General features: G+C 40.2%; 1 protein-coding gene across 2 annotated transcripts; it reads left to right on the top strand.

Annotated features, from left to right (window-relative positions):
* Nucleotides 1-1,624: 1,624 nt before the first annotated feature.
* LOC141055019 (uncharacterized) lies at nt 1,625-10,537 on the top strand. Of its 2 annotated transcripts, none has more exons than XM_073551944.1 (2): nt 1,625-1,910; nt 7,146-10,537. In XM_073551944.1, exon 2 carries the CDS (start codon nt 7,152-7,154, stop codon nt 9,807-9,809), a length of 2,658 nt encoding a protein of 885 aa, XP_073408045.1. In that variant the 5' UTR covers nt 1,625-1,910; nt 7,146-7,151; the 3' UTR covers nt 9,810-10,537. The 2 variants fall into 2 exon arrangements, with proteins under 2 accessions (XP_073408045.1, XP_073408046.1); XM_073551945.1 differs by lacking the exon at nt 1,625-1,910 and adding an exon at nt 3,477-3,570.
* The last annotated feature ends 5,431 nt before the right edge of the window (nt 10,538-15,968 follow it).

The following is a 15,968-nucleotide window of genomic DNA, read 5'->3' as shown; positions in this document are numbered from 1 at the left end:
GGTCTTATCCAATGGCAATGGGGTGTTGGGAAAAAGTGAGATACACTCACCGTACAGAGTTGCTCAATGGAACACATGAACAGCATGAAACAGCTGCTGCACAGATACCATTCGAAAGGATGACCACAGGCTAAAGGAAAACAACCGGAGGTATCACTCATGCCTTGCTTAGATAGAATCCTGATGTATAGTGGATTCAGGACATTGTGGACCAAGGCAACAGCTTCGGACCCCTTAAGAGTGTCCGAAGCTGGTGCCTTAAACATAGTAACATAGTTAGTAAGGCCGAAAAAAGACAATAGTCCAACCAGTTCAGCCTATAAAATTCTGTCAGAATAAATCCCCAAATCTACATCCTTCTAAAGAACCTAACAATAACTGTAAGATACTATATTGTTACGCTCCAGGAAGATACCCAGGCCTCTCTTGAACCCTTCGACTGAGTTCGCCTTCACCACCTCCTCAGGCAGGGAATTCAAGATTCTCACTCCCCCACTGCCCTACCTGTAAAGAATCCTCTTCTATGTTGGTGGAAAAACCTTTTCTCCTCCAGACGCAGAGAATGCCCCCTTGTGACCGTCACCTTTCTTGGTATAAAGAGATCCTCGGAGAGATATTTGTATTGTCCCCTTATATACTTATACATGGTTATTAGATCGCCCCTCAGTTGTCTTTTTTCTAGACTAAATCCGAAAAGTCGGATTTTGGCGCGCACGGCGCACCGTCAAAAGTGCGCAGCGCAGGTCAAAGCGCAACTAGCGCACGGCCTGCGCACGATCTGCGCACCCTATGCTAAAGATAGGGTGCGCCGATCGCAGGCGCCGCTGTGCGCTAGGAGGCGGCGCTACAAGCAAGGGGCGGGCACGCCGGGCAGAGAGCCGGCTCGGGGGTGGAGCTACCCCCGGCCGTGCGTGCGCTTAAAAAGCGCTAATGTGAAACCACCCTAACCTGGAAAAACTTTGCCTTCCTAAAGTTCAGTGTTTTTGTGAGTCCCTGACATGTCCCTGTAAAATATCAGTATTTCTATAATAAAAAATATATAGATTAATTCTCTCATACAGAATAGTTAACAGGCTCTGCTTACTTTAGAGAAGTGACTGACTTATTCTGAGTGCCTTGGCTCACACAGCTGTTTCTCTTGTCAAATGTATAGGTCAAAATAGTCAAAGCTGTCAAAATGTGACTATTTAGAGATAATGAATGGTTCTAAAGATCTCAGACTTTAGGCTTAAATATCTCAGACTAAGGTAATGCATAAATAACTGTATGCATATTGTTTAAAATAACTAGGGTTCACTTAATATGGAAGAAGTTATGAACATAGTGGCAAGCCACCATATGTGGTTGTAGTTTATAGGTCAGAATAGTATATAAAGCCGGCCTAACTCTTGTTCAGGAGATCTCATATCCCTTGAGACTCTCGAACACCCAGACAACACAGCTGCTCAAGACTATATGTAAGAACAATGCTCGTTTTCTCTTCAAATAATTATTGCATGTCATGAACTTACTTTTCTTCATTTTTTGTAATCACTTTTTGAATGAACAATTAAAACAAGATTTATTTTATCCTCAACATTGCTTTTACGTTTTGATTCTCAACCGTGCAAGAAGATATATATATATATTTTTCTACATTTTGGCGAGCCTGAGCCAGCTTGATCTTTTGTGCTGATTTTGGTTGGCATTCCTTCCTCGATTGTGCAAGGGGGGAGCACGAACTCTGCTAAAAACCACCTGTTGTACAAGCCTCCTCAGGAATTCCACTATTTCACGGCACAAGGATCACACTGAACCTGGAGACGACGGGTGAGGATCGTAAAGAGCTGCATGCGTCTCATCCAGACGGAGATCTGAGGATTGCATAAGGACACAGAGGACCATCCATTGACGGGAAAGACTCTCAATAGGTGAGAAAAAATTATAATGGATTTTATACATGATTATGCTAAGAAAAGTAACATAGATTTCAAGTTTGTTCATAACCATACGGATGCCCAATTATGGTCTAGTTTGTATAATCAATGTGAGGCAGAAAATGTTAAAATTGACAAAAGGTTTTTCTCAGTAGGAAAATTACAAAGGAAACTTCAGAATGTTATGCAGCTAGTTCATGTGTATAATAGCTTAGTCTTTGAGAAAACTGAACCTAACACCTATAAAACATGCATTGTCACACAAGACATTAATCACACTGACACACCAGGTGACACACAAGAGTCTGACGGGGATTACTTTGATTGTCCAAATTGTTTGATTTTGTCAGAGCATATAGAACAATTGGAAGATCAAATAGATACCAGGACAGAGTTATTGTCTAAATTACGACAAGATATAAAAAGGGTTTCTGCTAACACAAGATCAACAGGTAAACAGGAGGAGAGTGCTGCGTCATCATTTGTACCAAATATGCAAGATCCAGATGCTTCAGTAGAGGAATTAGAGGCAGTAGAATTACAACGGAAAAAATTACATGACAGAGCAGCACGCATTAATCTGAAAATACACGATCAGCTAATGAAAATTGTAAAAGACATTCCAAATTACAATGATAAGATGGATACCTTTTATAATGCGGACGCTTTTGAATCAAACACAGACAAATACAATCTGAATGATGAGCAAAAGAATAAAATATTCAAAGTTTGGTTACCTTCATATATGGGAAAAAGATTACAGACCACACCCAGATTAAATGATGAGAATGAAATGGCACATAGTACAAAAGAAGACAGACTTAGACAATTGGTATTGTTTACAACTGGAGAAGACATGCCTACAGTTGATATTTTAGGGAGTTTACAAACAAATATTTCTGAAGACCCATTCTCTTTTTTGGTAAAGTTTGAACAGGCCTATAGGATGGTAATGGATCTCAGGCCTCACGAAGAGCCAGCATCCATGATCAAATTTTTTGTAAAGAAGTTCAAGTACTTAGATCCTGCCTCAGTGCAATTGGCTAACACTCAGCCATCATTGCAAGAAGCAACAGTTTTTATTGACAGAATAAGGAGATCCATGAAACAAAATCAGGTCAAGGCTAAAATAGCGGTAGTTCATGAGAAGGAAGACAGTCAACTGAAACCTAGAGCCACAGTATTCTCCAAGAGCAGGGATCACATTGAGCATAGAGGTAAAAATACTACACAAAGGAACAATGTCCATTGTTATTTTTGTGGTATACCTGGACACTTGAAGTGGCAGTGCAGGAAATTTTTGAGAGCAGAATCAGAGATAGGTACACAAGGAACAGGTAAGCTTGGAAGGGAAAACGGACTCATGCCAAAATCATACACCACACCTTCCGCACCTGCATTACAATTATCTGCACCTGCTCATACTGCCAACAGACAAACACAGTCACCATATGCACCATTAATCAGACAGATCAGAGAAATGACAGTGAAGGAAACAGAGTCAAGGGATAGAATTCCAAGGTCTTTTAAAAAGGACACTGGTCTTCTCCCATCTCCTTCATCTTTCTGACAATCACAGACTATTCCTGTACCACATCCATTGGAATTTGTGACTCGAGTTACATTGGATGACTGTGGAAGACCATTTATCAAAGTAAGTTTAGCAGGCCAGAATGTTGTATTTCTTATTGACACAGGAGCTCAGTTAAGTGTTACAAACCTTGATTTGAAGCTGAACCCAGATTCACCAGTTTGTACAATTGTCGGTTTCAGTGGAAAAGGTGGAACTAAAGCAACCTTAGTTCCCAATGTGATTTTGGAAATACCTAGTTCTTTCAAAACAGAAATTGACATCTGGTATTGTCGTGATTCTGAAAATATACTTGGCACAGATTTTATGCAGAAATTCGGATGGGTAGTTGACCTAGGAAATCAAGTGATCTGGAAAGATTCCAATGGTTGTAAACCGGTAGTCATTGATCCTAATGATTATAGCCATGTTGGAAGTATTTGCTTGAATGATGTGGTGTCATCTGACCATTTGTGGCCTGACACTAATGATGACGAGGTATTGACAGAAATTGTACAGCTTTTTCCTTCTCTTTGGGCTCAGTTCAGGAATGAGGTTGGAACAATGAAGGACGTTATCGTGAATGTGGAGGGGCGTGATCCCCCGCCACAGCGTCAGTATAAATTGCCTCCAGAATCAATTGATTCTATGTCAAAGATCATACAGGAATTGTTAGATCAAGGTGTTATCCGAAAGGCTAATTCTGTAAGTAACAATCCTTTGTGGTGTGTTTTGAAATCTGATGGTTCTTATCGAATGATATTGGATTTACGGATGTTCAATAAGCATACACCCAATGTCGCACCAATTGTGGCAGATACTCATGACATGATGGCAAGGTTAAATGCAAAGTCCAAATACTTCTCTGTACTGGACATTAGCAATGGTTTTTTCAGTATACCTCTTGAAAAGAGTTGTCAGTATAAGTTTGCATTTACTTTCTTGGACGAGCAATATCTGTTTTGCAGGTTACCTCAAGGAGCACATTTGTCACCTAGTGTTTTTCATCAGGCATTGGCAAAGGTATTATCCAGATTTTCGAGGCCTGATTGCATTCTGCAATATGTGGATGATATTTTATTGTCTACAGAGGATAAAGAGACACATGTTTCTCTTCTGACAGAATTGTTTGAGTTGCTGCATGATGCAGGGTTGAAATTGAACACCAAAAAGGTCAAATTAATGCAGACTGAGGTCAGATTTTTAGGGGTGCTGTTGAGTCCAGGAAAAAGGCAGCCACTGCAGGAAAGAATTGAGGCAATTGCTTCCCTACCAATTCCGACATCACACAAAGCATTGAGACATTTTTTAGGTCTTATGAATTATTCAAGGGATTTCATTGAGAATTTTGCAGATAAGGCCAGACCTTTATATGATCTTTTGAAAGGTGAAAACAGTGATTACTTTGGTCCTTGGTGTGATGAACAGCAAACCTCATTTGAACAATTGAAAATGAATTTACAAAATGCACCTGCTTTGTCCACAGTAGATCCTTCGGCTCCATTTGCTTTGCAAGTGCATACATCAGGAACATCTGTTTCTGCTGTATTGCTGCAATTACAGGGAGAAGAGTGGAGAATTTTGGGCTATTTTTCAAAACTTCTCTCACCTGTTGAAAAAGGTTTTGAGACCTGTGCAAGACACTTGGTAGGTGTGTACTTTGCAGTCAAAGCAACCGAACATATTGTCGGGTTCAACAAAATCATTTTGCAAACTCCTCACTCTACACTAAAACTTCTCTTTGAGAATAATATCCCAGGTGTGTCACATCAGAGATTTGCTCATTGGTTATTGTCATTGTCTCCCAAACAAATTGAGGTAGATTACAAGGCCAAATATGTTCTTCCTCAGCTGATGCAATATGAAGGACAAACTCATGATTGTTTACAGTCTTTTCAGGATCCAAGTCCATCACTTTTCAGACGGAAAGCAGAGGTAACAGACGAACCAATTTTTGTAGATGGTTCCAGATTCTATTCAGATGGGCACTATTATTCAGGATATGCCATTTTTTATCCCAACAGAGGACAGGTTGTGAAGCACAAATTACCAAGTCATTTTTCAGCTCAAAGAGCAGAGCTAGAAGCAGTAAAAATGGTACTACAGCTGAATGAAGCAGATGATCAGTGTCCCATTGTGATCTACAGTGATAGCTCTTATGTTGTAAGATCACTGACAGATTACTTGTCAGTTTGGGAAAAAAGAGGTTATGTAGATTCATCTAATAAGACTCTTGTTCACAGTGACACACTGAAGACAATTTTCAGGATAGCATCAAAAAACCCTAATGGTTTTGCTATTGTCAAGGTTCCGGCCCATAAAAAATCTGATGATGAATTATCTGTTGGAAATGCAACCGCAGATATGCTAGCCAAAGAGGCAGCCCTGACAGGAGAAGAGGTGTTTGAACCTGAACCTCTCGAGGTTTCAGCAGTTCAAAGAACAGACACGCATATCCCTTCTTTTGCGGAAGAACAAGAAAAAGACTCATCTCTTGTTGCTTCCCGGGTTGATCCAAAACCTCCCTTTGTTTGTGAAAACGGGGTTTTGTGTCATGACTTAAACAGGGAGTTGCGTCCTGTTGTCCCAAGACATCTACAGGTTGAGTTCACAAAATACAATCATGAAAGTTTGGGTCATTTGGGCCAACAAAAATTGTTAGGCATTCTCAGAGAGAAATTTTACTGGGAAAAGATGGAAGAGACAGTGCAAAGTGTTGTTCAATCATGTCTCATTTGTGCCCAAATTAATCCAAGACCAAAAGGACAGAAACCGCCACTACTCCGAATCGCACCTGCAGATGGTCCATGGTCTACGTTACAAATCGACTACATTGGACCGTTACCATCAGGTAAAAATGGTCTCAGGTATGCATTGGTTGTAGTAGATGTTTTTTCTAAGTGGGTTGAAATTGTACCTGTCAGGAAAGATGATGCTTTGTCTACAGCTAGAGCATTAGTTAATCATGTCTTTTGTACTTGGGGGATCCCAAGAATGATCACCTCTGATCGAGGAAGTCACTTTACAGGAAAAATCATGCAAGCCGTTTGTGCTATTCTAGGGGTACGACAGCAGTTTCATGTACCCTACCATCCACAGTCTGCTGGTATTGTGGAAAGGATGAATAGAACAATAAAATCCAGAATTGCCAAGATGTTATTGGACAAAGGCAATACTTGGGTTGATGCAGTACCTTTTGTACTGTTGAGTGTAAGAGGAACAACCTCTGCCACAACTCAGTTTACTCCTTTTGAACTGATGACAGGAAGAAAAATGCCATTGATTTTTCCTCATGAACCATTTTTGTCTACACCACAAAAAGATGCTGTTGCAAGGTCCAAATGGTTGCAATTGTTGCAGGAAAATTTGAAAACGATTCTTCCACATGCTGCATCAAGAATGCAGAGAATGGAGCCACCATACGTATCCAAATTCAAGAAAGGGGCTCTAGTGATGATTAAAACTTTCAGGAAGAATGGACCTTGGGAAAGTAATTGGGAAGGTCCCTTTGAAATTATCGAAACCATGGGACAAGTGATGATTCTTGTGCAACGAGCATCTAAGGTGGTTAAAAATACCCGCAGACAACAAAAATTGTGGGTACATGTTGATCAATGCAAACTGTATATTGCAAAATAATGATACTGCATTTCTTTTAGGAAGAAATGGATTCCAATAAGAACTGGAATATGAAACTCCACGTCTTTGACGGAAGGGATTCAACACCAATCCTTCAGGAGAAAAAGACATTTCCCAGGAAAAGCTACTATCTGATGGGAATCACATTTCTGCTGTTTTGTACTGTTTCAACTGTGATCTACGCTGAAGATATTTCACACCATGGAACAAATACTAGTGAAGTGAAGGAACTTTTCAAAGGAACTTTACATCCAAGGAAACCAAGAGGAACGAATCTACAAAGCTTAATAGATGAGGACATACCGGACGATTCAGTAGATATTACTGGAAACATTTGCATGGGTTTTGGTGCAAAATGCTGTATTGAGCTACACTTCATACATGACACTGACATAATATTACACGCAGCCACAGGACCTAAGACGAAGTTCACACAGTTACAAGGAGATTATATACACAATAATAAGACAGGCACATGGGAATGTAGTCCTACAGATGTGTTATTCTGGAATATAGAGATAAGAGGTGAAGAGAGAGCTGTGTGGTCAGGAGATATTACAAATGATATGATCGCAAAAGGGAAAGTTGAAACATCCAAAACAGATGCTTGGTTAAGGACACAACTATTTGGGAAAGTTTTAGATCCTTCATTTCTTTCTATTACAGAAGGAGACGAGGATTGGGTAAAAACATGGAATTTTCAGATAACCAGAGAACCAGTACAAGTACAGGTATCTGTAGTTTTTACAGTTTCAAATACTATAGCTCCAGAAGTAAGGGTTACACCACAAGCAGTATATAGTCAAGAAAATATGTCTCCTTTATTACTAAAATGCAGCACGAGGTTAGAGCTACCTTCAGAATCTTTGTTAATATGGACCAAAGATAAATCATTTTTGGGAAGTTTTTCAAATGGTCCAACAAATGTTATACACAGAGGTCAATCCGGTAACGTGAGATGGTTAAATAAGGATTTTATTTTTTCTGTAGATAATCCATCTCCTAAGGATTCTGGACTTTACCAATGTTGCATTTTAACGAAATATAACTACAAACAATGTAGAGATGTAAAGGTAAATATATGGTCAGCAGTAGATAATGTATGCACACAGACAAGATTTCAACCATCTACTCCTTTTCAGATCAATCAGTTCCAAACTAAACCTCTGTTACGAGATGGAGTGTTTCTGACCATGGTATGGACCTTTAACATGTCTAACTGGAAAATCTCTTCTAGATATCCCCAGTGTCAACCACATCTCACTAACATGGAGATGGGAATAGAACAATGGTTTGGGAAAAGAACTTCAACACAGGTTAGGAGTAAGAGGGGAGTGTTAGAAGGTATTTTGGGGGGATTAGGAACAGTAGGAAGTTTAATTAACACTATGGACATTCATACACTTAAATCAGATCTGGAAAATATTGGGTATATTGGAGGAAAAGGGGTAAAGATTCAGAAAAGCTTGAATCAAGTCCTTGAAAAGATGGTTTTGAACACTGCTACTGTATTGGGATCTTCTGTATCACATCTTCAAGATGCTACTTTAGCTTTAATGGAAAGTGAACAGGAATCTCAAGTGGCCAAAACATGTCTAGAAATTCAGATTGAATATTCCACCAATCTGAAAATGATTGCACAAGCCTTACAAAGTGGAATTACCCCTTTAGGGCTAATAAGAAATTTGCCCATAGAATATAACTTTGCGTTAAACCATACAGATTTGTGGGTAAATAAGTGGTTAGGATGTGAACAGAACATTTGTGTAGGAACATCACTGATTCCAGTGTCAGGAAGAGAAGAAACCCTGGTTCCTATAGGTGTTCTGGGAATTCCTGTCAGCCCTACACAATTGTTATATTATCAATTACAGTACACAGATTTTGCATTTGATGGTATCAACACTGAACAATTAGACATTTCGTCATGCTTAAATTTTGTTTCCAAGGTAATGTGTCTACCTGGACAGGATAAAGTCATTTATCATTCATGTTTCCATAATCATACTTCTTGTCATGCCAGAGTTGAGAATGTCCACACGATACGTGACTTGGTGACACCAGTAAGTGCTAACAAAACTTGTTTCCAAGTCATGTCAGGAAAAGAAGCAGTTTCTGCATTCTTCTCATCTTGTGTACATGTCGAAAATCTGACAATGGGTTTATATTGTATTGAGGGAAATGTTAAAACTCTCACAAAGAAGGAAGGAAGTATTAATATTACGTCAATAAGCTCAAGACGTCTGAAAATCCTTCCGATCCAGTTCAATTTGTCACAAGTCAATAAATTTCCTTGGAATTTGTGGACAAATGAAATAAAAAAAGACAAGGGTTTATTAAATCTGCTGACAAAACAATTAAAAGAAGCTGAAATTGTATTTAGACATGAACAAGGTAATCTAAATGATATTGAACATGAATGGACGAGTATGTCAGGCTCATCTTGGTGGAGAAATTTAGGAAAATCTGTAACTAGTTGGTCACAGTCTTCAGCGAAAATGGCAGCAGGAAATGTATTGTCTAATCCGATTGTTATTTTATTTATCATAGTTTTGCTGTGTATAATATATCAAATAATTATTATGTGTAAAATTAGGAGAATTTATAAGAATATAAAGATAGAAATGAAAAAGGAAGATGATATTTTAAGAGAGATGTTAAAACGAAAAAATATAACTCTCTGATCTAATTTTTGTTTTTACAAAATAGTTGAAAATTCAGATGACATTCAGGGCAGATGGTGATACAAGGTTTTCAGAATAAAGAATGAATGTGATACGAATGGTGAGAGAATGAGTTAGGATTGATTATGATATGTCTCAAATCATAATCAGGGGGGACTGTAAAATATCAGTATTTCTATAATAAAAAATATATAGATTAATTCTCTCATACAGAATAGTTAACAGGCTCTGCTTACTTTAGAGAAGTGACTGACTTATTCTGAGTGCCTTGGCTCACACAGCTGTTTCTCTTGTCAAATGTATAGGTCAAAGTAGTCAAAGCTGTCAAAATGTGACTATTTAGAGATAATGAATGGTTCTAAAGATCTCAGACTTTAGGCTTAAATATCTCAGACTAAGGTAATGCATAAATAACTGTATGCATATTGTTTAAAATAACTAGGGTTCACTTAATATGGAAGAAGTTATGAACATAGTGGCAAGCCACCATATGTGGTTGTAGTTTATAGGTCAGAATAGTATATAAAGCCGGCCTAACTCTTGTTCAGGAGATCTCATATCCCTTGAGACTCTCGAACACCCGGACAACACAGCTGCTCAAGACTATATGTAAGAACAATGCTCGTTTTCTCTTCAAATAATTATTGCATGTCATGAACTTACTTTTCTTCATTTTTTGTAATCACTTTTTGAATGAACAATTAAAACAAGATTTATTTTATCCTCAACATTGCTTTTACTTTTTGATTCTCAACCGTGCAAGAAGATATATATATATATTTTTCTACAGTCCCCCTAGCGAAAGACAAGTGAAACTGTACAATATTGTGGTCGCTATTTCCTAGATGCCCAGCAACCTGCAGATTTGTTATTCTGTCAGGTCTGTTAGATAGTATTAGGTCTAAAAGTGCTGCTCCTCTGGTTGGATTCTGCACCAATTGTGAAAGATAATAATTATTCTTGGCTATTAGCAGAAACCTGTTGCCTTTATGGGTTTCGGAGGTCTCTGTTTCCCAGTTAATATCCGGGTAGTTAAAGTCCCCCATAACAAGGACCTCATTATGGGTTGCAGCTTCATCTCTCTGTCCTTAGTAGTAGACTTTCCATGATTTCTGTTATATTTCGGGGTTTGTAACAGACCCCAAAGAGAATTTTGCTACTATTTTTCCCTCCATGTATTTCGACCCATATGGACTCGACATCCTCATTCCCTTTGCTAAGATCTTCCCTTAAAGTGGACTTTAGATAAGACTTTACATAAAGACAAACCCCTCCTCCTCTCCAATTTTTACGATCCTTTCTAAACAGACTGTAACCCTGTAAGTTAACTGCCCAGTCATAGCTTTCATCTAACCATGTCTCGGTTATTCCCATTATGTCATAGTTACCTGTCGATATTTCTGCTTCTAGTTCTTCCATCTTGTTTGTCAGGCTTCTGGCATTTGCGGGCATGCATTTTAGAGAATTTTGCTGTTAGGTGTCGGGTTCCTGCCACTGCATTGCAGGAATCCAGAGCCTTGCACCCAGTGGTCTCCCATTCTTCTTCGGCCGCAGTGGAGCCTGCTCAGCAGATTCGTCGGTCCTGACGCACTGCCCAGGCCAACAGGCCAACTCCCTGGGTTTGCTTGCTGCTGCTGCCACCTCTGGCACAGCTATGACAATGCATGCTGCTCAGCAGTGAGATTCTCCAGGGACTAAGTCCTCATGTCGGGCCACTGAGCGTGCCCGTGGAGTGATCTCCCATTGGAGATCGAGGGTCACGTGCTCAGGTCCTGCTTGTGTTCGGATTGGCCCATCCGAGAAACCAGGAAGGACCCGGATGCCCGTGGCTATAAAAGGTTTGCATGGCCGCTCGCCCATGAGCTAGTATAGACTGAAATAGTTTGGAGTATATGATGATGGATGCATGTATCTGATGACTGACTCATTATGAAACCACTTCCCTCTGATAATATGAATGTAGTTAGGGTTTAGAGTCCGAGTCAGCGCCTGTCAGTGGCTAGTCTATAGGCCACAGTGCATACCAGCCATCTGCACACTAGCGTACGATGGTGTCTCCCACTGCAGGGCACTATCGAACCTCGGGAAGTGACAGCCACGCCAGTGCAATGCCTTGCGCAACCTATGCGCTTACCTGGCCCGACCCAGGGTGATTAGTGGCGTCCACCTGAGTGGCACTGTGCACACTTGCACATGTGATTTAACCCTTGCTGGCATCGCAGTCGCGGTGCCGAGCGCTAGCGGTCTAGAGGGACTTCAGTCCTGCGGTCTAAGGGCTGAGTTCTGTGACTATACGCTAGCGCTCACACTGCCGAGTTCTGTGAGCAATAACAGGCTACGGCATTTATTATTTGGTGGTTTTGCGGCTCTGAGAGATAAGAGTCCGCCTCTGTACACATTGGGTGAGGTTAACCCGTGTGTCCCATTATTATACCGCCAGATAGCGTCCGCCATTACCGAGCAGCAGTTAACACCTCTGCACGGTGGATCCCGGGCTGCGAACGCACCTAAATACTTTCTTTATTATTTGGTGCGTTCTGCCAGCCCATAACATTTGCTTTGTTCCAATCTCCTCTCTGTTGATTGTTTTAGAAATTTTCTTACCTCCCTTCTGAGTATGTTGTCTTGAATCTTCCTTGCCACACCTCATATCATTCATCAGTATAATATCTGGTTTCATGTTCGTGTCTAACGTTTTTCTTCCCATCCCCTCTTCTTCTAGTTTAACGCTCTCCTGATGAGTGTAGCGAGTCTTCTGGTGAATGCGTGTTTCCCAGGTTTGTTGATGTGTAGTCCGTCTCTGGCGAGGAGTCCATCGTACAGGTAATTCACACCGTGGTCCAGGAATCCGAATCGTTGTTGTCTGCACCATCGTCTTAGCCAGTTGTTCGTATCAAGGATCCTGTTCCTTCTCCTGGTGCCATGCCCGTCTACTGGAAGGATAGAAGAAAAAACTACCTGTGCATCCAGTTCCTTTACATTCTTCCCCAACTCTTCAAAGTCCTTGCAGATTGTCGGTAGGTCCTTCCTTGCCGTGTCATTGGTGCCAACATGTATCAGAAGAAATGGGTGGACGCACCTGGGAGGCAGCATACTTCTCTTGCGGTTATATCTGGTCTACAGATGGCTGCTTCTGTGCCTCTCAGTAGTGAGTCTCCCACCACTACCACTCTTCTTCGCTTCTTGGCTGTACCTTTTTTTGTCACTTCTGGGTGTTGCTGTGTGCCCTTTTCTTCTTTGCTTGCTGGTAGTGCCTCATCCTTAGATGTACTATCGTCATCCTCCGCAAAGGCCTTGATATCGGTTTGTCAGTTGTGTGGTTGGTGATGTCTCTATTGTCTTCTTGCTTCTGTTGGTCACATGCTTCCACTCGTCTGCTTTTGGCCCACGATGTCTTGAATCCATGTTACATCAGGATTCTATCTCAGCAGCGTAAGAGTGATACCTCCCGTTGTTTTCCTACTGTGACATGATCTGACTTTTTCCATGGGGCGTCTGTTATTTCTATGTATACCTATGCTCACGAGCATTATTACAATACAGAGGCACTGAGGGTCATTATTATAAGGAGGCACAATGGAGGGATTGTTAAAATTTTCTGGGAAGCAAGGAGTAATTATTATTATTATTATTATTATTATTATTATTATTAATAATATAAGAAAGCACATTAAATATTTTTATTATTATAAGGAGGTACAGGGTCAATATTATAAAAGGTCAAGGGGGAGCATTATTACAGGATGCACAGGAGAATTATTATAAGTTATCACAAGTTGTGGTTTGTGTAGAGGTGGTATAAGGCGAGGAGGGTCCTGGAAAATCAGTAAAGTGAAGATATCCGTTTGTTACATTTTGCAGAGACAGTTATGGATGGAATAAGAGGTCATTGTGGTCTGGACCAAATGCAAAGGAAAAGAGAAAATGAATGGCAACAAACAGTGAGCTGTCATTGGTGAAAACCTGCACAATACACACATATATGGTCTGCAGAGCACTGGTGTAAAACTGATACCACCATTATATGGTCACTGTATGGCAGTAATATCAGTCTTAGTACAGTGGTTTTGCTTTAAGTAGTTGTCCAAGCTTGAAGGTAAAGTCTGCAGTGACTGAGGACTTCTGAATCCTCACCCAGCTCCCACGCTGTGAGGATTCTATGATGTCGGTATTGGGAGTTTGTGATCATGTGAAACCAAAAAAGAGGAAAACACCGAACAAGGTTCAGGAACTAATAGTACAATAAAAATTAAGGCTAAAATACCTTTAATAGTGATGGTAAAATGTAACACTAAAAACAAAATGAAGTGCCACATGGAAAAAGAATTAACACATAATTACATCTAAAGGCAGTAATATAGATTAAATAGACAACATTACAAATAAATAAAGAATTAATATAAAAAATCATCAATATTAGAAGCCAATACACCAGGTGTTACCTACAAAAAATTGATGTAGGCATTGCACATAAGTGATAAGCAAGAAAGGAGGGACTCACAGACCAATCATATACTGTTAGTGTGACAGGGAATACTAGTATTGATGACAATAAGGGTAAAAAATATATATATGTGCAAAACACGACAATGAATAGTATAAAAAATAAATAATATCTCACAATAAAGTGCACGTGCAAGGTGACAACAGAGAACAACTGCAGAAAACATAACTACAAACCTACCGTATGCGTTCAAAAATTATGGTGATAAAAGTGAAATAATAAGTAGGGAAACAACACTTGAAATATCTCAAAGTGCGTGTGCAAAAGAAGGAGGGGAAGTGGTGGGAAGGGGGGGTGAAGATTGGTCATGAAAATAATAATAATCTATGTGCAATGAGCTTGTTGGAAAAAAGGTACTATGAATCCCATACAATATAATAGGTAGAGAAGAGGTAATGGCTATTAAAAGGATACAGCATCTAATGGCCACAAGCAGAGAATATTAAGCCAAGTCCATAGGCAAAGGGGCAATGGGTTACCTGGATGTATGGTGGTCACCATGTGGGGCACATCCCAATGCTTGTTTTGGAACCTGTCCTTTGTCAGGGTCCTATTACTTCCTGACCCTTGTTCGGTGTTTTCCTCTTTTTTGGTTTCACACTATTCCCGAAGGGTCTGAAATGCTTTCTGATACAGCAGATATACAGTTGTGGCCAAAAGTATTGACACCCCTGCAATTCTGTCAGATAATACTCAGTTTCTTCCTGAAAATGATCGCAAACACAAATTCTTTGGTATTATTATCTTCATTTAATTTGTCTTAAATGAAAAAACACAAAAGAGAATGAAGCAAAAAGCAAAACATTGATCATTTCACACAAAACTCCAAAAATAGGCCAGACAAAAGTATTGGCACCCTCGGCCTAATACTTGGTTGCACAACCTTTAGCCAAAATAACTGCGACCAACCGCTTTCGGTAACCATCAATGAGTTTCTTACAATGCTCTGCTGGAATTTTAGACAATTCTTTGGCAAACTGCTCCAGGTCCCTGATATTTGAAGGGTGCCTTCTCCAAACTGCCATTTTTAGATCTCTACACAGGTATTCTATGGGATTCAGGTCTGGACTCATTGCTGGCCACCTTAGAAGTCTCCAGTGCTTTCTCTCAAACCATTTTCTAGTGCTTTTTAAAGTGTGTTTTGGGTCATTGTCCTGCTGGAAGACCCATGACCTCTGAAGGAGACACAGCTTTCTCACACTGTGCCCTACATTATGCTGCAAAATTTGTTGGTAGTCTTCAGACTCCATAATGCCATGCACACGGTCAAGCAGTTCAGTGCCAGAGGCAGCAATGCAATCCCAAAACATCAGGGAACCTCCACCATGTTTGACTGTAGGGGCCGTGTTCTTTTCTTTGAATGCCTCTTTTTTTCTCCTGTAAACTCTATGTTGATGCCTTTGCCCAAAAAGCTCTACTTTTGTCTCATCTGACCAGAGAACATTCTTCCAAAACATTTTAGGCTTTTTCAGGTAAGTTTTGGCAAACTCCAGCCTGGCTTTTTTATGTCTCGGGGTAAGAAGTGGCGTCTTCCTGGGACTACTACCATACAGTCCCTTTTCATTCAGACGCCGATGGATAGTACGGGTTGACACTGTTGTACCCTCAGACTGCAGGGCAGCTTGAACTTGTTTGGATGTTAGTCGAGGTTCTTT

The sequence above is a fragment of the Dendrobates tinctorius genome, unplaced genomic scaffold, assembly GCF_039654945.1.
Source record: "Dendrobates tinctorius isolate UK_male_01 unplaced genomic scaffold, ASM3965494v1 ptg000183l, whole genome shotgun sequence".
Classification (NCBI taxonomy): Eukaryota; Metazoa; Chordata; class Amphibia; order Anura; family Dendrobatidae; genus Dendrobates; species Dendrobates tinctorius.
The sequence above is the reverse complement of the archived record's forward strand: the minus strand, read 5'-3'. Positions and strand labels throughout refer to the sequence as shown.

Excerpts from the sequence above, each read along its gene's own strand:
- LOC141055019 (XM_073551944.1), top strand. The coding sequence starts at position 7,152 with ATGGATTCCAATAAGAACTGGAATATGAAACTCCACGTCTTTGACGGA.